This window comes from Culicoides brevitarsis, chromosome 2, assembly GCF_036172545.1.
Source record: "Culicoides brevitarsis isolate CSIRO-B50_1 chromosome 2, AGI_CSIRO_Cbre_v1, whole genome shotgun sequence".
Lineage (NCBI taxonomy): Eukaryota > Metazoa > Arthropoda > Insecta > Diptera > Ceratopogonidae > Culicoides > Culicoides brevitarsis.
In genome coordinates, this window is record NC_087086.1 from 32,766,021 (window position 1) to 32,790,911 (window position 24,891).

Here is a 24,891-nt window from a genome sequence, read left to right on the forward strand (position 1 = left end):
GATTTTCTAACTCAAAATTATTATATTATGGTTTATTTGTACATGTATAACACGTAACACCGTTCATTATACGGCAAATTGGTATGTCAGGCCAGAAAACTGAATTTTTTATTGCTTTTTATGTTCCATTTAAAGAATTTTAAAATAAATTTGATTTTTTTGTTGGAGTTTTTTTTTGTTTTTTTTTCTGACGACGACGATGATTGAAAGAGAAAAACAAGACATTTGATCGATTTTTTTGTGTTAATTTAGTGTCAAAACTGGTTTTTGGTGCTAATTCAAGAAAAATTTTCCAAAAATTATCTTGGAGCTCGTCATGTTCTCGATGATAAGAAAAAGATAATGAAGTGACTTATTTGTCAAAAAAAAAAAAAAAAAAAAAAATAGAAAAGAGAAGAAAAATTGATGTACACGTGTAGCTCATTTCAGCACGTCGCGTCGTATAGGGAATGCGTATGTGTGGCGAAAATGTGACAAAAATAGCAAATAAAAACCACATTATGTCTTCTTGTTGAATGTCTTATTGTGTTTTCGGTAATAAAGACTTGTGTTCTTGGAATTGGAGAAAGGCATTAGATGGAGACAGTTAGAAAAGTTTTTTATGAAGATTTTTTTGTTGACTACCAGGCGGCTCCATTTTATGCTTTTGAGTGAAATTTTCTTGGATTTTCTCAATTTTCCAAAGTTTTTCATGAATTTTTACAATTTTATTTAATTTAAAAAGAAATCAGCTTGAAAAGTTTTTAAAATTTTCTTAAATATTTACGTTAAAACGTTTTTACGTTAAAACGTAAACTTTTTTTTGATTTTATAGATTTTTCACATTTTCTAACAAGTTTTCTGAATTGTTCTCAGTTTTTTGGAAATTTTTCACAGATTTTTTTTTTGTTTAAATTAAATTATTAAAAATAATTAATTGGATAATTACCTAATTAAAATTAATTTTTAAGATTTTTTTTATCATTTCTTGAATTTTCTTTTTTTCCATAATTTTTTCTTCAGTTCATTAAATTTTGTAGAATTTTTTTTAAACTTTTTTTTTTACTTTTTAAAAATATTTCCATTAATTTTCTGAATTTTGTTTAATTTTGATAAAAAATTTTATGCAATAATCTTTAAAATTTTTCTTTAGATTTTTAATTAAAAAAAAAATATAAATCAAATTTTAAAAAAATTATTAATTTAAATTTAAAAAAAATAATTAATTTAAATTTAAAAAAAATAATTAAAATTTAAAAAATAATTTCATCTTAAAAAAAAATTATTTAAATTAAAAAAAAAAATATTTAAATTAAAAAAAAAAATATTTATTTTTTTTAAAAATTGTTTTAATTAAAAAAAATTTATTAAATTTAATTTTCGTAATAAAAATTTAATTTAATTTTATTTTAATAGAAAAATAATATATATTTAAATTATTTTTTTTTTATAAAAATTAAAAATAACTCAAGCTCACATTTAAAACAAAAAAAGCCTCCTATCTACTTTTCGCCTCTCTTTTCACGCTTCTCCTATCTCCGAAACATTATCAATGTTATGTTTTAGTAATAACAGCAAGTGATTAAACTTTATTTTATCGTTCATTGTGTTGCTACCTTTTATCCTTGTCGTTTTCTTACTCATTGTTGTCTACCACGAAGACGTCAACCTGAAAAAAAAAATGTAAAAATAAAATGAAGCGACAACATCAAGAGAAACGCTTTTTAAGGATGTGTGAAACCGTTTATTGTAAATTCCTTGCGAGATGTAAATTTTTAACGATTTTTATCGATTTTACGTGAAAAGAAATTTTTCTCACCAACAATTTGCGACTTTATTGTTCTTTCTTGACATAATACATTTTTTTAACCGTAAATTAAGCTTTTAACAATTCTTTTTTTTGTTTCTTTACAGGAATTTATTTTTTCTGCAGTATTCTCGAGGAATGGATTCATACAAAGGATTAAGAAGAAAAAAAATAAATTGTGATAAAAATTAACACAGAAAATTGTAAAAAATGATTCTAAAGTGAACGAAAAGACAAGAAAGCGCCTTTTCTTCTTCTTTTATCATTAATTATCATAATTAGTAATTTTTGTGCAATAGTTGCTCGGCGTAAAAAAAAATGTTGAATAAATAGAAATAAGGATAAAATAGGATAAATTGCTTAATTAGTGGCTTTTAAAATAATTAATAATAAAAAAAATAAAAAAATCTAAAAGAGAGACCAAGAAAGTGTTGAAAATGCCTAGAAATTTGCCTTGCTTGAAAAAATAATTTTTTATAATTTTCGTGCCCAATGCAATAATTTTTTACAACAACAACAACGCAAAATGGATCAATTTAGTGCCCGAAAAATTTAAAACGCAAAAATAATAAAAAAAAAACGCATAAAGTGAAACAACGCAAAAAAAAATCTAATTTTTTCATTAATCATTTGATGGTTTTTCCCTTTTTTCGTTTGGCGACGAGAAATCAACGAAAATGCCGGTTCGTCGAGGACATGTTGCGCCAAGAGCGACACTAATTGAAACGATAATCAGGAAGTTTGATACACACAGTAAGTACTTTGTGCGATTTTATTTATTTTTTTTTCTTTGCGGATTTCTGTTGAAATGAGTTGAAATGGCGAAAAAAAGCATAAAAATAAAAATGGACATGGGCAATAACGGATGTGCGCTTTTTATGTGTGTGTGTGTGTTTGTGTGAATGTATAATGAAATTGGTGATAGGATAATAAATTGAGTGGATCTGCAAACAAAATGTAATTGATATTTTCCGGCGATGAAGGGTGAATCAACAAAAGCTCGGTTAGAGTTGAGTGAATGAAAAAAAAAATGTAGAAATTTGTGTTGAGAGTATTTCAAGGATGTTAAGTTGTTCAGATGAAATAAAAGAAAAATAAATTAAATTCAAATCAATTTAAAATTTAATAAAATTTATTTTGAAGAGAAAAAATGTTTAAACTAATAAATAAAATTAATTATTTAATTAAATGGAATTTTATTATTTTTATAAAATATTTTAGTAAATTTATATTAAAATTTTTCATTATTTAAATTTTTAAGACATTTAAATTATTTTTTTATCTAATTGAATTGATTAATTAATCCAATTATTTATCAAATTTATTTATTTATTTTTCTTTTTTAAAACGTTCCAAATTCAAAATTAAATATTAAAATATTAAAAATATTGACTAAAATATAAAATAATTAATTAAAATAATTAAAGATAAAATTAATTTTTTTAATTGAATTTTTTAGTTAAAATAAATTAAAATATTTATTAAAATAATTTTTTTTTCAATTATTTTATTAATTATTTTTTTAATTTGTTTTCTTAAATTATTTTTTTTAAATTCTTTTAATTGTAAAATATTTTTTTTATTTACAAAATATTTTTTTCACATTCTTAAAATTAATTTTTTTAATTTAATTTTTTAGTTAAAATAAATTAAAATAATAAAATATTTAATTAAAATAGTTTTTTTTCAATTGTTTAATCAATTTATAATTTAATAATTGTAATTTGATATTTTTTAAAATAAATAATTATTTTTAACTAATTTATTATTTTTATTTATTAATTTAATAAATTAATTTATTATTCAATATATTTTTTAAACAAATTAATTTAATAATTAATTTATTATTTTAAACAATTTCCAAAAATGAATCTTTTAAATAAAAATTTAAAATTTTTAATAATATTTTTTCTTTATAATTTTTTTTTCTAATTATTTGTAAACGTTTCAAAAATAGAATTTAATACATATTTTTTAAATTTCTCAATTATTTTTATTTTTTGAAAATTATTTTTTTTTAATTTAAATTAATTTCTCAACTTTTTAATTATTTTTTTAATTTAATTCATTTAAATAAATTATACCTACGCTTGTTTATTAATTTTTGTTTTTTAAATTGATTTAAATAATTCAATAAATTTATTTAATTAATTAATTGCGTAAATTATTTTTATTTATTTTTAATATATTTAATTTTATAAATTATTCAATTAAAAAAAATATTTATTTTATCAAATTTTTAAAAATGTCTTAAAAATAAATTTTACAAGTCATGTTACATGATGTAAAATTATTTTAATCGAATCAACAATTTCACTGCAACTTTTTAAAATAAATCGACTTTTAATTGTCACTTCCACTCCTTTTTTTCTTCTCTAATTGTATCTTTAATGCTTTTCAAGATTATCCAGCTTTTTTTTTCAACAAAAATAAAAAATATTCACTTGACACACGAATTTACAAGAAAAAAAAGGAAATAAAACTCAAATTGTCCTAAATTACAGTAATAAAGGGACAAACACAAGCTCACACATTCACTTTTTTCAACAACACAATTTAGTACACGGAAATTACCAACAATTATTTAATTACTTGATTCTGTCGCAAAATTACTCGCACCAGTTAAAGCCAAGCACTTGAGAGGAAAATATTTTTTAAAATCACGCGATATGTGACGCAAAAATTCTTCCGTTTTTTTTTTCATGAAAATTTATCTTTTTTTGTCGCGTTGAAAATCTCCCAAGAAAACTTTTAAAGCTGCTGCGAATTTAGTTCAAATATGTGACCAGATTGTCTTTTTCATAATTTTTTTTTTTTTGCATTTCTTCTTTAAAGATAAGAAAAAAAACCGGCAACAGACAATTGTCGTTTATCGGCGAAGAGAAAAAACGGAAATTTAGTCCTTCCATAATAAAAATAAAATGAAAACCGCACAAAACGAGTCTCTCGGTACGGCAAAACGGGAAAATTTTATTCACAAATACCTGAACGAAAAAAAAAGCGAATGAAAAAAAAAATCGGTAGTGGAATATATTTTAATGCGACAAAATAATCGATATCTCTGGCACGAAGTAGTTTTTTTTTTCTTCATGCTTTTATCCACAAAAAAGCTCGTGCACGTGGTTCTATGTACTTTTTCGTATATCGCGCGCGCGGCAGTAATGAGACTACGAGCGTGGACAACGATAAATATGATGAAGAACGAACGAAAATAAAAAAAAATCACAGTAGGCAGCAAAAAATGGCCATATGCGACTCATTTAGTCAATTATAAAGTTTATTATTGTTCAAGTGAGCGAGAAAGAGACAAGAGGAAAATTAAGGAGATAATTGTTACGGTAAACGCTTCAAGTGGCGATTTAAAGTATGAAGTGAATTCACCTCAAAAATGCTTTAAAAGAGGAAAAACAAACAAGAAATTTCGCTGGAAATAAATTTTAATCATAATAATTTGCACAAAAATAAAACTTTTCTTCAAAACTACTTTTCTTGCGTCTTTTTTGTTATAAACAGTAATACTTTATTATTATTTTTGATTGCATTTTATTATAAAACATCATAAAACAACGGCAAAAAGGAACAGCGAGAGAAACAAAACAGCCGCGTTTCAATTGCATAATAATAATATTCATTATTATTGCATTCAATTTTATTCAATTTTGCATCTAAGCGAAATTTATTGAATGTTTTTTTTTGTTTTGCAAAATAGCATTTTTTATCGTTCAATTTTTTATTAGTTTAATTTTTTTTCAGAAAGTTTATTTTTTTAATAATAAAATTAAAATAAAAATAATAATTATAAATAATTAAATAATAAAATAATTAATTTAAAATAAAAAGAATTTTTTGTCAGTTTAAAGTTTTTATTAAAATATTTTTTTTTTATTAAAATGAAATTTTTTTAAAAATAATATTATTTTCTGTCAAATTCATAAATTTTTTCAGAAAATTAAAAAAAAAATAAATAATTAATAAAATTATAAATTAATATTTACATTAATTAAAAATTTTAAAAATAACATGGTCTAAATGTAAATAAATAATAAATAATTAATTCCTTAATTTTATAAAAATTAAATATTTATTTAATTTTTAAATTAATATTTTTTTTTTGTAATTAAAAATTAATTTTAAAAATAAAAATATTATTAAATAATTATCAAATAAAAAAATAAGTATTTATTTAAAATAATTTTTTTAAATAAAATTTCAAATTAAAAAAATAAATAAATAAATTTTGTTCATGTATTTTTTAAATAGTCAATGAAATTCGAAGAGAAAAAAATATATGTTATAATTTTTTTCTTGAACATCTGTTTGAAAAATAACTTTTCGATTTTTTTCTAAATAATATTTTTAATTTTTTTTTAATTCTTTAAATTAAATTTCAAAATTTATTTGTGCACATTACTTATCACCCTTCCAACAGCTGGACCGATAATTCAGCCGAAAATTTATTGAATTTTAAATGAATTTACAAGTGAATTTCTGGATAAATTCAAACAAACGACATATTGGACTCCATTCAATAATCGTTTTTTTTTTATTAAATGATTTTTGGCACGGAAATTGATTTTAAAATACATTAAGCGGTCACTTTTTTTTAACAAAGATTTATGATGACCGAGGAACTTTTACTCACTTTTCCGGAGATTTACACAAATTTCGCAACAATAAAAATCTGATTGAAGTCTGAATCGCACGAGAAATTTTTATTAATTTATGAATGAAATGAAAAAAAATATTTCGCAGCAGCAGCGACTAATAAATTTTTTATGTTGTAATTTTATCTCGTTCGTCATATCACATACGATGAGAACAACGACGACGTCGAAAAAAAAGCATTCGGCGCACATTCATACATTATTTTAATAAATACGATTATTTTTCATCAGAACGGAATAATTTTTCATATCCTGTGCATTTATTCCGTTCACTTTCCTCCTCACCTGCAATCGGAGAAGACTGAAATAATGAAATAAAAACAGAGATAAAAGCCGTATTAAAGGCAATAAAATTTTGATTTGTTGACTTTTTCTGGCTATGTCGTCCCAGTTTGTTGCTTCGTCGAACAATGGAAGGAGGATTGATTTTAATATTTTAAAGTTATTGCACAAGCCATATACACTCGGCATGACACACTGATTAAATATGTTTATTTACTTGCCATGAACGATGAACTCGAAACTCAAGCCAAAAATAACAACAATAACAAATGAATGATGATCAAAACACAGAAAACGTGAAAAAGTTTGTAGACCTGAATTTGATACTTTGACTACTCGCTACTCTCTGCTACTCGCACGAGTACGAGGGTGTCATGTCATGAGTCATGACACAATAAAAGCTGTGTTTTTCGGGTAAATGCCATGAGTAAATTGTGACGATTTGCAGAGGGAGTTCAGGTTTTTGGATAGTTTTGAGACGTTGAATGGATTTAAAAGTTCTTTAAAAAGGTCACGTGACTTCAGAGATCATCTGAAGATCTTCTCAAGGTCATTTAAAAATTTTTAAGCTTCGTGAAGCTCTTCTGTTGAGTCACGTGACTTCAAAGAACTATTTAAGAACTTTTGAAACTCATTTTGGTATTCTGAAGTCTTACGAAGTTTCTCTATTGAAGTCACGTGACTTCAGAGATCATCTGAAGAACTTCTCAAGGTCATTTAAAAATTTTTAAGCTTCGTGAAGCTCTTCTGTTGAGCTGACTTCAAACTATTTAAGAACTTTTGAAACTCATTTTGGTATTCTGCAGTCTTACGAAGAATCTTTCTTGGGTCACGTGACTTCAGAGATCATCTGAAGAGCTTCTCAAGGTCATTTAAAAATTTTTAAGCTTCATGAAGCTCTTCTGTTGAGTCACGTGACTTCAAAGAACTATTTAAGAACTTTTGAAACTCATTTTGGTATTCTGAAGTCTTACGAAGTTTCTCAATGGAGTCACGTGACTTTAGAGATCATCTGATGAGCTTCTTAAGGTCATTTAAGAATTTTTTAGCTTCGTGAAGGTCTTCTGTTGAGTCACGTGACTTCAAAGAACTATTTAAGAGCTTTTGAAACTCACTTTGGTATCCTGAAGTCTTACGAAGTATCTTTCTTGGGTCACGTGACTTTAGAAATCATCTGAAGAGCATTTCAAGGTCATTTAAAAATTTTTAAGCTTCATAAAGTTCTTCAAATGAGTCACGTGACTTCTTAGATCCTTTTAAAACTCTTGTAAAACGAAAAACTGGTCACTCTACAAACCCAAACACGAAAAAAATGAAAAACAATTTCGCATGCATCATCAAATAAACAGCAAAAAACTTTCTCAACTACATACCTACACTCCCATTTTATCATATCAGAGGCAAGCTTACATTGAAATCCATTTATTGTCTGTGTAGCTACTTGTATGTGTAGAATTGATGATGATACGTCCTGTGCATTTTCCGTGCACGACATCAAAATATGTTGTTTACTTCGGCAGGATCGTACAAACCCAAAAAAAAATATAAAATTAAATTGAAAATTTTAAAGGTATAAACTGCTTCCTTTCGAGGTTATATTATAATATTATTTTATAGTTTTGTGTTTGAGTAAATATTCGCACACACAAACAAACTTTCTACTCCATTATCTGGCATTCAGCGACGACAACGACGAGGACAACGGAGGCAGGCAACGTGTTCGTTATTGATTGTCGTCGTCATTTATGTCATCATCATTGTTCTCGTCGAATTTAATCTTGGCAAACGTGAAATTATGGATCAAATAACATGAAAAATAAATGACGTAATCTCGTTCCTTTTTCGTGCAATCTTTAAATATAAAGTGCATCTTTTTATGATGAAGACATGAATAAATAAGCAGAAAAATGAGAGAATGATAGCGTAATTTTGTTGTTCATTGTAGGATTTCTTTTATGAGTTTGTCTGTCGTCTCGTTGTTGTTGTTGTAAATGTAAAAAAAGGTTCGTAGATGAAAATTCCTACAAAGTGGCGAACGAGGAAAGTAATGTTGAAGCACCATTATTGCTGAAAAATGATCCGTGGCAACGAACGCGATGGAATTCAATAAAATTAAAAATGACATTAATTTTAATTTGTGTCAGAATGGACGTGAGTGTTTTTTAAACGGTGCATTTTTATGGATTTGAGTGATTTTAGTTGTTTCTTCGTAAATTTTAAACTTTTTGATACTTTGGAGCAAATTTAAAATTTAAATTGCCTAAAATTTGCATTAAAATCGTACAAAAATTCTTTTTATTTAATTTATTTAAAAAAAAAAAAGACAAACCAGTTTTTTTTTAATTTTTTCCCGTTAGAAGATTTTTTTTTCATCAAAAGAATCATCAAAAAATTTCTTTATTCGTAAAAGAGCTATTAGTGAGACAAGATGGCAAAAAAAATATTTCTTTATAAAATTCTTAATTTATTAATTTTATTTTTTCAAGTGACCAAAGGACAAATTCCAACCTATAACTGCTTTGAATTTGATGACGAAACCTGCATTTTAAAAAATGTTCAAAGAAACATCTCTGAAAAAAATTTTCACATTTTATGGAATTCGGAGATAGAAAACGTGAAACATTTTTGGTTCGAAAATTCATCGATTGAAGTACTAACAAACGATATTTGTGAAACTTTTCCTAATTTAGAGACTTTTGGAGTTCATGAGACTGGAATTTCTATTGTAGAAGAAAATTCTTTAGAAAAATGTCAAAATCTTAAAGAAATCTCAATTGATGACAATAATTTGAAAAGCATTCCAATTAAAGTTCTTTCACAAAATAAAAACTTGGAATTTGTTTCTTTCAAAGGAAATAAATTATCAGAAATTGATCAAAATTTGTTCATTGCAAATTCAAAAATTCACACGATAATTTTATCAAATAATAGTTTGACAGATGTCAATTTTCTCAAAGGCATGAAAAATTTGAAGTTCGTATTTTTGGAGAGCAATAATTTGAGTGACGTCAATGTTGAGGAGTTGATTAAAGAAAATAAGGATTTGATGATTTTGGATTTAAATGAAAATAATTTTAGCAGTAAACGTGAAGAAATTATCAAAAAATTGCTGAACGAAACAGGAGTTTTTGTGGATCTTGAGAGTTGGAAAAAAACAAAAGGATATTTATGAAAAATGTTAACTTAAATTTAATTAAGTTTAGTTAATTTTGTACTGAAATTTTGAATAACTTTAAACTTAGAAAAAAATATTAAAGAAAACTTTTAAAAATTATTATTTTTTTTATTTTTCAACTTGAAAAAAAAATCAAAAATAATTTCCTGTAAGATCTGAAAAATAATAAAAAAAAATAAAAATGAAAAAATATTTTATTCTGAAAGGAAAAAAATAATTCATACCAATCAATCTGAAGATTTTTTTTTGTAGAATTAGAAGCAAGTTATTTGAAATTTTAATATTTTTAACCGTTATTGAAATATTTTGCGTTAATTTTAATCTAAAAATTTGCATAAAATTTGACCCAATGCATATTTTAAAAATTTGACCCAATGCATATTTTAAAAATTTGACCCAATGCATATTTTAAAAATTTGACCCAATGCATATTTTAAAAATTTGACCTAATGCATATTTTAAAAATTTGACCCAATGCATATTTTAAAAATTTGACCCAATGCATATTTTAAAAATTTGACCCAATGCATATTTTAAAAATTTGACCCAATGCATATTCTAAAAATTTGACCTAATGCATATTTTAAAAATTTGACCCAATGCATATTTTAAAAATTTGACCCAATGCATATTTTAAAAATTTGACCCAATGCATATTCTAAAAATTTGACCTAATGCATATTTTAAAAATTTGACCCAATGCATATTCTAAAAATTTGACCCAATGCATATTCTAAAAATTTGCATATTTTAAAAATTTGACCCAATGCACATCTTTCTATAAATTTTGTTTCGTGTCCTAACAAAAAAAAAATCAATTTTTCACACATTTCACAAAAAAAAAATCTAAAAAATCCCATCAATTGACTGCCATAAAATCACTCCATCAATTAGTGCTTGAAATTGCCTCAGATCCCAAGAGTTTTTTGCTGACTCGTCAAAACTTTATATTCTCTGTTGACGAAAATTAATTCCTCACATAAAAGTTATGATTATTTTGTCCTCTCCTCTAACCCAGAAACCAATATGAAAATTCCTCTTCCTCTCATTCTCTCTGCTAAAAAACCCATTTTCATACCCGAGTCGACAGCCGTCCATTCTGCTGATTGTACTCCATGTCCTGTTGTTTTGTAGAAATTTAATGTCGTCGTTGATCCCACAGAGAAATAATAATGTTCATTAAAATTTTACGAGTATTGCCACGTTGTTGCGTCGTCGTCGTTGGTTGTCGGTCACACACTGCGAGAACGTTTTTAGGTTAATATTTCGTACAATAACTGCACTTACGGAGTGGCAACAACTAGCAATCAAAATAACGATCGCTTTTTATTTATCAGTGTTTTTTGTGGGAGCAAGACTTCCTAAATAAACATCGGAAAAGTGTAAAGCTCCGAAGATTAAGGGTTCTTTTGTGACGTTGCCAAGGAAATTTTTAATCAATTAAATTTAATTTAATTTTTTATAAAAAAATTGCTAGAGAAATCTCAAAGGACGTTTTTTTCCGTGTTGCTCATTGCGACTCATCACGAGATCCCCATGACAGGCGTTTTAATCAGATAATTGTAACACGTCATTTAGTTTTATTTTATTGCTGATCGCTTAACATTCGTCGCACATAAATCGCCCTCAAGACCCGAGTAAAATTGAATTTTATTTGCGGAACAAAGGTTCGTTCGCTTACTTTGCGCCTTAATTGGAGGATGAACATCCGTTTTTGCAACGGTGCAAAACGTTTGCGGTGAAAGTGATGAAAATGTGAGATAAGGTCAGGAGTGTTTTGCACGGAAATGCGGTACGTTTCGTTTTTAATGAAGTGCGATGATACCTTTTACAAATAGCTGCAGATAATCAAAAATTTTTGAAGATTTTTTTTTTGTTTTTTTTCCTCTGAAAATTGTGAAAAATTATAATTTTTTGATAAAAATTAATTCTAAAATAAAATTTAAAGAAAATATCAACGAAAATAACTTTTTGATTTTTTTTTAGATTTTTGCCCCATTTTAAAAGTCAAAAAATGCAATGGGGCAAAAAAATGTTAAAAATCTCATCAAAAATAACCGAAAATGACTTTTTTTGGTCTCTTTTTATTACTTTTAAAGAAATTTTCATAAAAAAAAATTAATTTTTTATTTTGAGTCATTTTTGTACCGAAAATCATATTTGAACGTTAATTTTCTTCTCTAAAAATATTTTTCATTAAATTACAAAATTTATTTTTCAAATTGTTTTATAATTTACTTTTTTATGAATTTTTTTTTTAATTAAATTTTTAATTTGAAATAATATTAAAAAAAATAACAAAAAAACCGAAAAATTTTAAAAAAATGTTAAAAATTGGTTACTTTATATAAAAAAAAACATGTCAAAAAATTTTTAATTTTTTTATTTGCCTTTTTTATTTTCAGCCTTATATATTAAGAAAAAAAAAAAATAAAAACTTAAAAAATAAAACGAATGTTAAAAATTTGGAATACATTTTATTGAAACTATTATTGTTTTTAAATTAAAAAACTAAAAAATAAATTAAATCAAAAAAAATAAATAAATAAATGAAATTTTTTTTAGACGAAAACAATCTTTTCAAAAAATTTCGAAAATAATTTTTTGATAATTGCTTTACGTTTACTGTCAATCTTATTTCCCAATAGGTACACTACTAAAATATCCTCATTTTGTTCAATCAAGTCCTCAAAATTGACATCACTCAAATAATAAATTGCAGACTTTGAACTAATTTTTTTTCCATCTTATCTCACTGAAGGCTTTTGAACGAATGAAGATTTTTTTCATGATTCTTTTAGTTAAAAAAAAAATTTAATAATGGAAAAAAAATTCAAAAAAAAAAAAAAAACTGGTTTGTCTTTGACTTTTATAAAAATTAATTGACTAAAATGACTTTTTTACGATTTTGATGCATTTTATCACCACACAAAACACTTCGTTACAACCATTCTACATATCCGCAAAATATCCACACAAAAAAAAAAACAATTACTGACAAGCAAACACACGAGAAATATTTTTTATTGAGGTCAAGTGCCTCAGACTTTCATAATCCGCTGCGTTAACGTGCAAAAATTTCACACATATTGTTGAGTGCGAGCAACAATCGACGACTAACTCTTTAACTCTCTCACTAATAAAAGGTGTTAATGTGCTTTCCTTTCATTTTGCTTCACTTCACCTCATCATAGCGAACACACATGTTGGTGAGGCTCAACAACGATAATGACGGGGTATTAGTGAAGTAAGGCAAAGCAATAATAAAATTATCCACGTCGACGTTGAACGAAGAAGATTTTATCGGCATTTGTTTTGAATTATGCTAACTAATGTGTGTGTTCCGCACCGAATTCCAAACTTTTCTTGCAGTTTTCCTTTGTTTTGAGGACGAGTTCTAAGTAAGAAAAAAAAAGTTTTAAAAGTTTTTGTGAAGTTAACAATTTAATCGTATTTGAGAAATTTATAAAACTTTTCGTGGAGTTTTTTTTTATTTTTACAAAATTTTTAAAATCAAAAATAAATAATTTTAAAACAACAAAATAAATAATAAATCAATTAATTTTATAATCATTAAAATAATTATTTTTTTAATTAGTTTGAATTGAAAAAAAACTATTGAAAAAAAATTCAAAAAATTTGTTAAGAAAAATAAAATATTAATTAAGGAAGGATCAAATCAAAATATTTTAATTTTTTTTATTTAATTTAAATAAAAATTTTGAATTAAAAAAAATTAAAATTAAAATAAATAATTGGTACCTAATTCATTATTTTTCAAATTAAAATTTTATTTATAAAATTATTTTTTTAATTCAATAATTATTATTTTTAATAGAATTTTAAATTTATAATGAATAATTTTTTTTTTAAACGTTCATAAATATTTTTTGAAAATAATAAAAAATAATTATATAAAAATTTATTGAAAAATTTTTAATACCTAATTTTGACTTATAAATAAATTAAATTATAAATTTTGTACCTATTATTTTTTTAATATTTTTTTGTACTTTGAATTATTTAAATTTGAATTTTATTTTTTTTTTTAATTTCGTAAATATTAATTTTTCTTGATTTTATATATATTTTTTTTTTATTTTCCGAAATTTTTAATTTTCATAAATTTTCCAAAAATTTAAGTTATTTAAGTTATTTTTTTAAGTTATTTTTAAGATTTTTATTTTTTATTAAAATTACGTGAATTTCCTTCATTTTCCTAATTTCTAAAAAAAATCAATTTTTTCCATTTATTTAAAAAAAAACAAATTTTTCATGAATTTTCCGAGATTTTCATGCAAAATTCAACAAAAAGGACAAATTATCGCATTTTTTCTTGAAAAACTTGTCGAAATGCGTTAAAAATAATGTCAAAGTAACACACATTCATATGTGAAAGTAAACCATTTCCCCTTTTTTTTTTGCTGCTGCTTTTCTGTTTATTATTATATTAACCAACAACAAACAGACACGTGAAACCGCGCGAAGCAAAAAAAAAAAACTGAGACGTAACGTAATATTTATGTTAAACAATCATGCAACACATTGCGGTCGTAAAAATGTTCCGTTGTCGTGTTTCAAAAGACAATTTTCGCGGTTTCCCAAGGATGGATCGCATTCTGTGATTGCATGATCTGCGTCTCTTATTGTTTTTTCTTTATTACAAGTTCTCAAGCAATCATCAATAAATCTCACGCCACGTCGTGTCTTACACGTGTTCGATGATGTCTTAATAATCGGGTTCATTCATCGGGGGGAAGGAAAATATAAACCAAGGAGGAAATCAATATTAATGGCGATGACATGAGAGGAAAATGTCTCCTTTGCTTTTATTGAAATGTCTTTTGAAATGAAAATAAAAATAATAACGAGTGTGTTTCATATTTTTGTGCTCGTTAAAGAAAAAAAAGTTCAATTCGAGCGGAGCAAATGTGAACTTGTGTGCAAGGAATTACACAACCACCAACATCATCATCAAGTTTAAGTACTTTCGGTGAATCATAAAATGTTTTGCAAAAGAAATTTTTTGCGAATACAAAAAAATTAGAAAAAAATATGAAAAAAATGTAGAAGAAAGACGTATTAAATGCACGTCACGACCAGACTGTACTGCAGTAGATGAGACTTTTTTTTATGCAATTAGGAAAATTATTAGAAAAGGTCAAGGCACAAGATTTTCTTTTTTCGTGTATCATTTGAACAAAAAAATTGAGTGTGTCAATATTTTTTTTTATTAATTTTACGAATAGTTTTCAATTATTAAAAAAAAATAATTTAAAATCGAATCAAAGTAAGGTCATTAAATTAATTTTTTATCAGTATTTAATAAAAAAAAATATTTATTTATTAACAGTAGATATTTAAAGTAATAGGTAAAAAATTTTATTATTTAAATATTTTTAAAAAAATAAAAAAAAATTTAAAATAAATTAATTTTATTTAATTTATAAAAAAATATTAATACCGATTTTTTATTAATTTTATTTAATTTTTTTTATTTTAAATTTTTTAAAATATTTTTTTAAATTTTTTTTTATTTATTTATTTTATTAATTATTTTATATTTTTTTAAAAATAAAATCATTTTTTTTAATTTATAAAATTATTTTATTTTTATTTCATTTTTTTTTTTTTCAAATTTATCGAAAATAAATAAATTTAATTTAATTTATAAAAAAATAATAAGAGCCTTTTTTTATTAATTTAATTTAAATTATTTTTATTTTAAATTTTTAAAATATTTGTTTAATTATTTTTTATTTATTTTTTTATTTTTTATTTATTTTATTAATATTTTTTTTAATAATAAAATTATTTTTTTAATTTATTTATTTTCTTTATTAAATTTTTTTAACTCTAAAATTAATTTTGCAGCAAATTTTCATGACAAATTTTTCTTTAAAATAGAAAAAATGTCAACGCCAGGTACTTTTTACTAATGACTTCTTAATAACTTTGATTTTTTTTTGTTCATGATAAAAAAAAAAGTACATCAAGGATCAAGGTGTGAACGTCCTTCCAACGCAACTCTCCTCACATGAAAAATCACAACCAACCGCAACACAGAAAAAAAGATGAAAATCATGTCCTTAAAACATTTTATTAATAGAAACATGACACTAATTGTGATCAATTGACCGTTATTTTGCCGTAAAACGAACTTTCTCGAATGTACAAACAAACAATTTATCGATTACTACAACAAACGTACAACTTTTTTTTTATTCTAGTTGTTGTTGTTATTCTTGTTTGTTCCCGCTGTAAACGCTTTTCAACACACACAAAATATTTAACTTGATTTATTTATTGCTGGCTAAGCTCGGAATATTTTTTTTCCACGGCGATGTTTGAAAAAAAAAATATTCACGTGAGTTTACGAGCTTGGACGATTATGAAAGTAATTTATTTGCTCATGGGCGAGCAGTGAGTGAGTGAATGAATGAACGGTGAACGGATAAAACGATGGAAATGTCAAACGAGGGGAAGACAGGTCTTTTAAACGCGTAATAATGATAAATGATGGCGAGTGACAGAGTCAATTGTGGATAATTGTGACGTTAAATCAAGGAATTGACCTAAAAATTATTTTATTCCTTGATTTTTTAGTCAAACAACATTAAGTTTATTTTTTTGATTTATTTTTTAATTTTCAAAAATTATAATTTTTTTTATGAATGCCTATTTTATTTTTTTTAACATTGAAAAAAATTTAACATTAAAAATTCTTTTATTTTTTTATTTTAATTACATTAAATTAATTAATGAATTTTATTTGATTACATTTCTATTTTTTTTTTTAATTTTTGAATATTTTTTAATTTTATTGACTTTTGTATAGATTTTTTGATAAGAAATCGAATTTTTATTTTTTTTTTTAATTTTTTCATGATATTCTCAAGTTATTTTTTTTTATCAAAATAATAACTTTTGGTCAAAAAATTTTTTTTTTCAATTGAAAATGACATTTTAAAGAAGAAGTTTTTTTTAATCTTTATTACATAAAATTCTGATATAAAAATTCCAAAATAAATTAATTAAAAAAAAAATTTAAAATTCCATAAAAAAAAACGGTCAATTTTGATGAAAAACTTTTTTTTTCTCAAATTTTTATTTTTTCGACTTCTGAAGTTTCTTTGATTTATTTTTTTTTAATTTTTAAGGCTTAAAATTAAAAAAAAAATTAAAAATTTATTTTTTTTTAATTTCTTATTTTAATTAATTAAAAATTTATTTTTATGAATATTTAATTATTTAAATTATTTATTTTATTTAATTATTAATTATTTATTAAAAAAAATATTTATTTTTGAACTTTTAATATTTTTTTTAAACATTTGACTTTTTTTTCACAAATCTTTATTTCCTTCCACACTTTCCTACACAAAAACATTAAAACTTCAACACCCAACTCTACTTTTTGTGAGATTCGACGGTGCTGTGAGTGTCGGAAACGTTCTCAACTTCTGCAGTTCCGCCATCGTTGATAATTCCAGTATATACGAATGTTGTTCTTGTATTTTTCGAATTAACCGCGATCGTTCAATCATGAATTCCATCCTTTCTTGACTCGATTTGTGCTCTACTTCAATAAATTCGACATTTCGCTTGAGTCCTTGTTCAGCAATATCCAAATTGATATCCTGAATCCGCTTATCCAGTTTCTTATTTTCACGTCTTTTGGCGTTAATCGCCTCTTGTACGCCTTTCACAAGCAAAACCACGTGGTTAAGCATTTTTTCCTGCGATGCGATGGTATTTTTGATATCTGCCTCGACTGCGGATTCGTCTAAATTTTGTGTCCATCCGCGTTCTTTGCGTTTCAGCCACATTTGCACCTCTTTCGTGATTTTGCACTTGTCAATTACTTGCACAAAGTCTTTCATGTCACGAACTGTCAAACGGAGAACTTTGTGTTCCCATTCCTTGATGATTATTTTGCGTCGAAACACGGCGGCGTTCATCATGGCGACAAGTTTTTTCTGTCCCGCCTTCTGAATGACCTCGTTCAAGTCGTAAATGTCCTGTTTGTGGATCAAAATGCAATCTTTGAAGTCACTCAACTTTCCGGCGAGACCAATTTCGATCTGTCCGCGTTTCATTATGAGCTGCAACTGTCGATTCATGGCTTCTTTTTGCTTGGCTTCGAGTAAATTCTCGAGTTTTGTCTCCAACGCAGCCAAATAATTCCGTTTGTGGTGCATTTCACGACTGAAAGCGTTCGCCGTGGTATCCGCTTCGGCAAGTTGCAAGCCATAAGCCTTCAGTTTGAACTCACTTTCGATCTTGGCACGTCGCATGCGACACAAAATCTGCCATACGTTGGCGTCGATGCCCGTGGCGCCCGTAAAAGTGTCCATTTGATCGAGCAATCGCATGTAATCGACACATTCGATGGGCAACAGAAGGGCTCCTTGCTCAAAAGTCTTCTTCGAGACGATTCTTTTCGCCAAATCGAGCAAAATTGGCACTGTGGCCCATGCACGGATCTGATATTTGGGTCGCCGACGGAAAATTTTGTACGATGGGTCGACAACTGCAAGCGGGGCGACTTCGGCGAAATTTGCTTTGAATTGTTTGTCCATCTGTTTGTCCTTGTAGTTCAAAGTTTCGTAATTATTTTTGAATTCTGTGATTTTTTCTTGAATTTCTGAGAAAGTATCTCCCAAATATTGCAGTTGATTTCGAATATTTTCGATTTCTTGACGAATCGCCGCTTCTTGACGATCAAAACAGATCCGTTGATAACTAAAATTCAAAATTTTTAAGAGACGAAGCTCCTCGGCATTGATGCACGAGTCAATTTGCAACTTTAAAAGTTGTAATTTTGCGACTTTGTAATTAAAATTTGTAATTCTCTCTTTTAAAAGTATTTTCAAACGAGCTTTTTCCTCGATCAGCATTTCCTTGTATTGATCTCGTTCCACTAAATTTTGTTTGACACGCTTGTGATAGTCTCGCACGGCTTCCAAGTCTTGCTCGTCGTACTCGCGCGAGTCTTTTTCCATCATGCACGCAGGTTTCCACACGGGTTTCTTGATTTCGTCTTCCCAGCGGTGCTCCAAGACGCCATCCATCATGGCAATGAGAGCGCGATCACGGAAATCGTCGGCCATCATTTCTTGGCGCAAGCGTTCCTTCTCGACAGCGAGTGCATCGAGGATTTTTTGTTTGCTCGGGGAGATGTAGGGCATGACACCGACTTCGTCGTCTTCAACCTGTGACAGAAAAATTGAATTTTAATGAATTTTTTGAAATTTTAATGAAATTTTTTCAAATAAAAACCTTAATAATGGTGTCTGGTTGTTCAGATGGAAAGAAAATTGGATCGTCAATTGGTTCGCCGATTTTGAATTCTTCGTTTTTGAGTTCGGCAAGTTGTTTTAGCTCGTTGCGGATGTGTCTTAAGCGACGATTTGTTACAGAAACGGAGTCCATTTCGTCCTCTTTTGTTAATTGGAGATCGTTGAATAGTTTGTTGAAGTAGTTTCGTAGACGAAGGATGTCGTGCTGTGAAAAAAAAATAAAATATTTAAAGAAATTAAGAAAAAAAATATTAAAATAAAATTTAAAAAAAAAATAAATGCATTAAGTTAGTTAATTTAAGTTCAACGTATTTTTAAATATTTTTTTCAGAATTTTTTAAATTAAAAAAAAATTAAATATTTTTTTTTTCATTTTATTGTTGCTTAATTTGAACTCAATTTAATTTTTTTTTTTATAATTTAAATAATTAATTTTTTTTTAAAATATATTTTGGGATTTTTTGGGGATTTTTTTTTTAAATAAATTTATTTTTTTTTATTTTTCTTATTTTAGGTAATTCTATATTTTTTTTATATTTTGAGGTATTGACTTTGATTTTAATTATTTTTATAATTGATATTTTTCCTTCTTAAATATTTTAAAATTAATATTTTTTTTAAATTTAATTTATTTTTTACTTTAGGTAATTTATTTTTTTTTTTAAATAAATTTAATTATTTTTAATTTTTTTAAAAATTTAATTATTTAAAAATTAATTAATTTAATTTTTTAAACTTATTTTTTTTTTAACTTTTAATTTTTTAAAATGTTTAAAAAAAATCATCAATACTTACATTCGCAAAAATCTGCGACAAATGAATTTGCGTCAACGACACAATATTCATTTGCTGATAACGCAATTTCATGGGATTAATGTAATGAAAACTGCGAGTTCCTGTCAGTGAAAGTACCGTTTCCGGGCAATTTTCTTCGTAATTTGCTACTAAATCTGGTTCTCGTGACAAAAGCATCTCAAGTTGACTAAAAAATTTATTTTAAAATATTAAAAAAATTATTTTAATTTTTTTTTTGTGAGTAACTTACTTCGCTGGAATCGGAATCCATGGCAGAAATTCATCTTTGCAACTCGCCATTACTTCCAACTTTCGCCATAACAGAGCATTATCGAACGCCGCGTTCTTTTTCTGCTTATCCACGATGACTAAGGGAAAATTATCAACATTAACTTTCGTAAAAATTCCCCGAATTTGACATCCTTTGATTTCCATCGACTCCCAGAATTGTTTTACGATCGCTTCATTCACTTTTGTTTGGGCTTCAATGAACGCATCCATTGATTCTTCTTCTAATTCGCGATTTTGTGCTGCTTCTTCTGCTTTAATTTTCGTCCATTCATTTGCAATGTTGAAAACGTCAAGTTCAATTCGCTCAGCGACCGGCATTCGTTCGTTGTTGTCAATTAATTCCTTGAGTTTGGTTCGCAACGCGTAAAATTCATCCAAAATTGCGTTTTTTTCGCCACGATTGAGCTCCTCTTCTTTTTCCAAGAAACGAAGTTTACGGATGTCGAGCCAACGTTTATCCGCCAATTCGTTTAAAAGAACAAATCCTTCCGTGGTGTCTTTGGAATGTTGTTTGCGCCATTCTTGGTTCTCTTTTGTGACGGAATCCTCGAATTTGTTGTCTTTTGGTTCTTTGTTGAGCTTGGTGCAGACCATAACCCCGGAATATCCAAGGGTGAGAGCGTATTGACCGAATTTGTCGACACAAGCAAGTTGGATGCCGCCAAAGAAGCGATTGTGAAGTTGAAGAATAAGTTGAGCGTTGTCACTGACCTGTGAAAAAAAAAATGGAAAAATTTAAAAAAATAAAAAAAAAAAATTTTCTTATTTTTTAATAAAAAAAAATAATTAATTTTTTTCTTAATTAATTAATTAAATAAATAAAATAATAATTTAAATAAAAATTGGAAAATATTTAAAAAATTTAAATATTATTATTTTTTGTAAAATTATTTATTTTTTAATTTTTTTGTAATTTTTGCTAAATTATTTTAATTAAATAAAAATTAAATCTTTAATTGAAGCTTCAAAAGTTTAAAAAAATTATTTTTATTAATTTTTTTTATTAAGTATTATTAATTTTTTAATTTTTCTAACATTTTCTGATTTTTAATTTAAAATATTTTTTTTTATTTAAAAAATTTTATTTTATTCATCTAAATTTTTATTTTCAAATATAATATTCAAATTTATTTTAATTAATTAATTATTTATTAAAATTTAATTGAAATTCTTGAAATTCTACGAATTTTGAAAAAATTTAAGATTTTTATAATTTTTTTAACAAAATTTTCTGAAAATCTCGAAAAAAGTTTTAATAAAATATTTTTAAACATCAAAAAAATTATTGTTATTTTTAAAATAAATCGCAAAATTAAAAAAAAAAATCAAAAAATCATTAAGAAAAAAATCAAAACTCACCGCTATTGAATAAACATGCAATTTCCCATCGACACCATAGACAACGGTATGTTGCAAATCTCCCTTTATCGCCATTTGTTTGCACAAAATCCCAATTTTGACAGTTTTCAGCACAATCACATCATTTATGACAATCCTCAGGATATGAATTTCCTTCGACATGTACTCAATTCCGTAAAATTCGTGTTCGGAATCGTAAATTGGCGACACGCTGACGTACTTTTTGGGCAATTTCATCAAATTTTGCGAATAAATTTCCGTTTGATCGTACGACGATGAGATCAGAAGCATTGAATCCGATGCCAGAACCGAAATTTCTGGTTCGAGAATCAAAGTCATGAGAGTTAGCTCGACATTATTGACCAAAAAATTAATTTCCTGCAAAGTTTGGTCTGTCGGAAAATGTTGAACGACGTCGATCATGTGCCCGATTGTCAATTTCAGGATGTAAATATTATTGGCAGCATCTAAAACAGCGAAAAAGGATCCTTCCGAGTGAAATGCGATTTCTTTGATTTTTTCGTGTGATAAAAAATATTTTGTTTCAACAGCGGGTTGAAATACGTCAATAACGTTGATGAGATGCAAAATCCCCGAAGAATCGCCTAAAATTAGGTAACTCAATGTTGGATGTTCCTTAAAACAACCGCCATCTTCCAACGTGACACTTGAAATTTTCTCGCCGGTTCGTAATTTCCACACATGAAGCATCCGACGAGCATTCACAGTCACCACAAAATCCTCCAAAGGCTTCAGGAAGCAACAAAAAATGATTTCTTGCGAATATTCTTTGACACAGACGAAATTTGCCGTTTCTTCGTGCACTTGAATTGTGTAAATCTCGCCTTGAAAAGTCGTTCCAACAATTAAATCCTTCTTGCTGTTGTACGAGAGTCCAATAAATGCTCCGAATTCCTCGTATTTCCACTGTTCGACCCAATTTCCCTTGATTTTTTTGAAATATTTCAAGACGCCATCCGGTCCGGAGACGATAACGCCGCCGCTGTAACTCACAATTGCAGGCGGGAATAATTTTGGAGCTGCTTCGTCCCATTTGAGGGTAATGTTGCATTGGCCTGAAGCGCCGTACACGTGAAAAACGTTTCCGTGTGACGTAATGAGATATAAAGTGCCGTCAATGCCAAAGGTGTAGTTGATGGGCGTTTCGTGGGCAAGTGACTCGATGTTTATGCGACGTTCGATGAGTTTGCAGAGTTTCACGGTGCCATGTAACTCCCACAAGATTAAGTTGCTGCGTAATGGGGATAGTTGACACACTGTTGGGGGAAGGGTTGTTCCGCAACTGAAAGGAAAAAAAATGTTTTAAGAGGAAATTTTAGATTTTTTTATAAAATATTTTTTTTGGACTAAATTAAAAATTTTTTGATTAATATTAAATTTTTTTAAGAGAAAATAAATTTATTTTAATTTTATGAGCGACGATTTTTTTAAATAAAAATATTTTAATTCATTTTTTTTTAACATTTTACAAATTTTTAGTAAAAATTTAGAACAAAATTCTTGTAAGAATTTTTTTTTTTTAATTTTTTCTTTAATTTAATTTTATTTAATTTTTTTTTAAATATTTTTAAAAAATTTTTTCACTAATTTTTTAAAAATATAAATGAAAAGATCTTCTTAATTTTAAGTTCTTTTTTAATTATGAATATTTATTTTATTTTTTTTGCACCTTCTATGATGTCAATTTTAAATTTATTTTATTCTTATAAAATTTTATAATTTTATTTTTTTTTAATTCAAATTTTTAGAAACCTTAAATTTTTCCAATTTTTCTTCTAAATTATAATTTTTTTAAAATAATTTATTTATTTTTAACAATTGATTTCAAATTTTTAATTTATTTTATTTTAATAAAAATTTAAATTTTATTATAATTTTTTTAGATTTTAATTTTAAAAAATTTTCAATAAACAAAAAATTAGATTTTTTAAAAGATTTTTCACTATAATTTTATAAATTTTTATTATTTATTAATTAATTTTTTTTTTTTTTTTTAATTTTTTAAATTAACTTTCAGTAAAATATCAAATTTTTATTTTTTTATTATTTAAAAATTATTTTTACTAAAATCTAGAATATTTTAGGAAATTTTATTAATTTTTACGCAATTTTATTGATCAAAACTTAAAAAAAAAATATAAAAATAAATTTCTTACCCGATAACTTGAACAGTATTCCTCTGATGAGTCTTTTTCTCAACGAGCATTTCCTGCGATCGCCAATACCAAACTTGAATATTGTAATTTGGAGAGTCCTTCAATGCTATTAAATGCTCAGTCTCAGAAAAACAGATCGCTTTGTATAACGCTTCATCCTCTAAAATAAAAATTTCAAATAAAAAATCTCTTAATTTAAAAAAAAAATCCACTTACGCTTCAAAATAGAAATTTTCCCAAACTCTGGATACGAAACGACAAAAATCCTCGGTGTAGGACGCGTTTCCGCAAATGCAAACAGCGGAAAAACTGGATGTCCTGCAACACAAGCGACACCATCTCCGTTCTCTTCGTTGTCAGCCGAATAAATGCTTTCGTGTTTCGTTTCGTAATTCACGAGCAAAATATGTTGATCAGCTCCGAATGCGATGACATCTTCGCCGACAAAATTTATCGAGGATAAGGAGACGAGTTTTATCCAACTAGAAGGAAATTTAAAAGATTTTAATGATTTTTTAGGAAAAAAATTAAAAATACTCACGAAGGCTCCGGTAAAGCTGGTTTTGGCTTGGTTGGAGTCAGAGCTCGTAATTTCTTGATTTTACTTTCCATCTTGAAGTTTTTAAACTAAAAAATGCGTCGCAAAAGTTGTTTGTTACAAATCAACAAGACTCAAGTTCGTTGCTAAGGAGCGTTAACTACGGGTTTGCACTTGTTGAGTTACTTTGATGGAATTTTATTTACATATTTTTGTTTGGTAAAAAAATATAAATATTCAAATTTTGACATTTGACAGCTGTCAAAAAAAATTTTTTTTTTTTTCAAAATATCAATTTTTTAGCAAAAATTTAGTAAAAATATTGATATTTCATTAAAAATTATAAAAATAATTTTAATTGACATTCATTTTGCTTTCAAATTGAAATTTGAGTAAAAATTTTGACATCTGTCAATTTGACAGTTATGAAATTTTTTCTTGAAATGTCAATTTTTAGTTATAAAAGCCCTTTAAACGGGACATTTTAAATGAAATTTTAAAAATTATTAAAAATAAAAATTT

The 24,891-nt window shown here is 26.0% G+C and overlaps 2 protein-coding genes across 2 annotated transcripts in view; one reads left to right on the plus strand and one right to left on the minus strand.

Moving 5' to 3' along the window:
* The first annotated feature begins 2,214 nt into the window (after positions 1-2,214).
* Positions 2,215-24,891, plus strand: part of LOC134831312 (potassium voltage-gated channel subfamily H member 2) — a 127,800-nt gene continuing 105,123 nt past the window's right edge. The window contains exon 1 of the mRNA XM_063845018.1: positions 2,215-2,539. Within this exon, the coding sequence (XP_063701088.1) occupies positions 2,464-2,539 (76 nt within the window). The 5' untranslated portion in view covers positions 2,215-2,463. The remainder of the gene's footprint in view (positions 2,540-24,891) is intronic.
* On the minus strand, positions 17,305-24,443 carry LOC134832409 (cilia- and flagella-associated protein 43). Its single transcript, XM_063846423.1, has 8 exons — positions 24,373-24,443; positions 24,074-24,313; positions 23,832-24,020; positions 21,655-22,957; positions 20,255-21,006; positions 20,005-20,191; positions 19,190-19,414; positions 17,305-19,122 (listed from the first exon to the last, which is right to left on the minus strand). Exons 1-8 carry the CDS (start codon positions 24,441-24,443, stop codon positions 17,305-17,307), a joined length of 4,785 nt encoding a protein of 1,594 aa, XP_063702493.1.

Excerpts from the sequence above, each read along its gene's own strand:
- LOC134832409 (XM_063846423.1), bottom strand. The coding sequence starts at position 24,443 with ATGGAAAGTAAAATCAAGAAATTACGAGCTCTGACTCCAACCAAGCCA. Across the intron at positions 24,314-24,372 it reads CCAGCTTTACCGGAGCCTTC|TTGGATAAAACTCGTCTCCT; the intron begins GTGAGTATTTTT and ends ATTTCCTTCTAG. Across the intron at positions 22,958-23,831 it reads AATACTGTTCAAGTTATCGG|TTGCGGAACAACCCTTCCCC; the intron begins GTAAGAAATTTA and ends TTTTCCTTTCAG.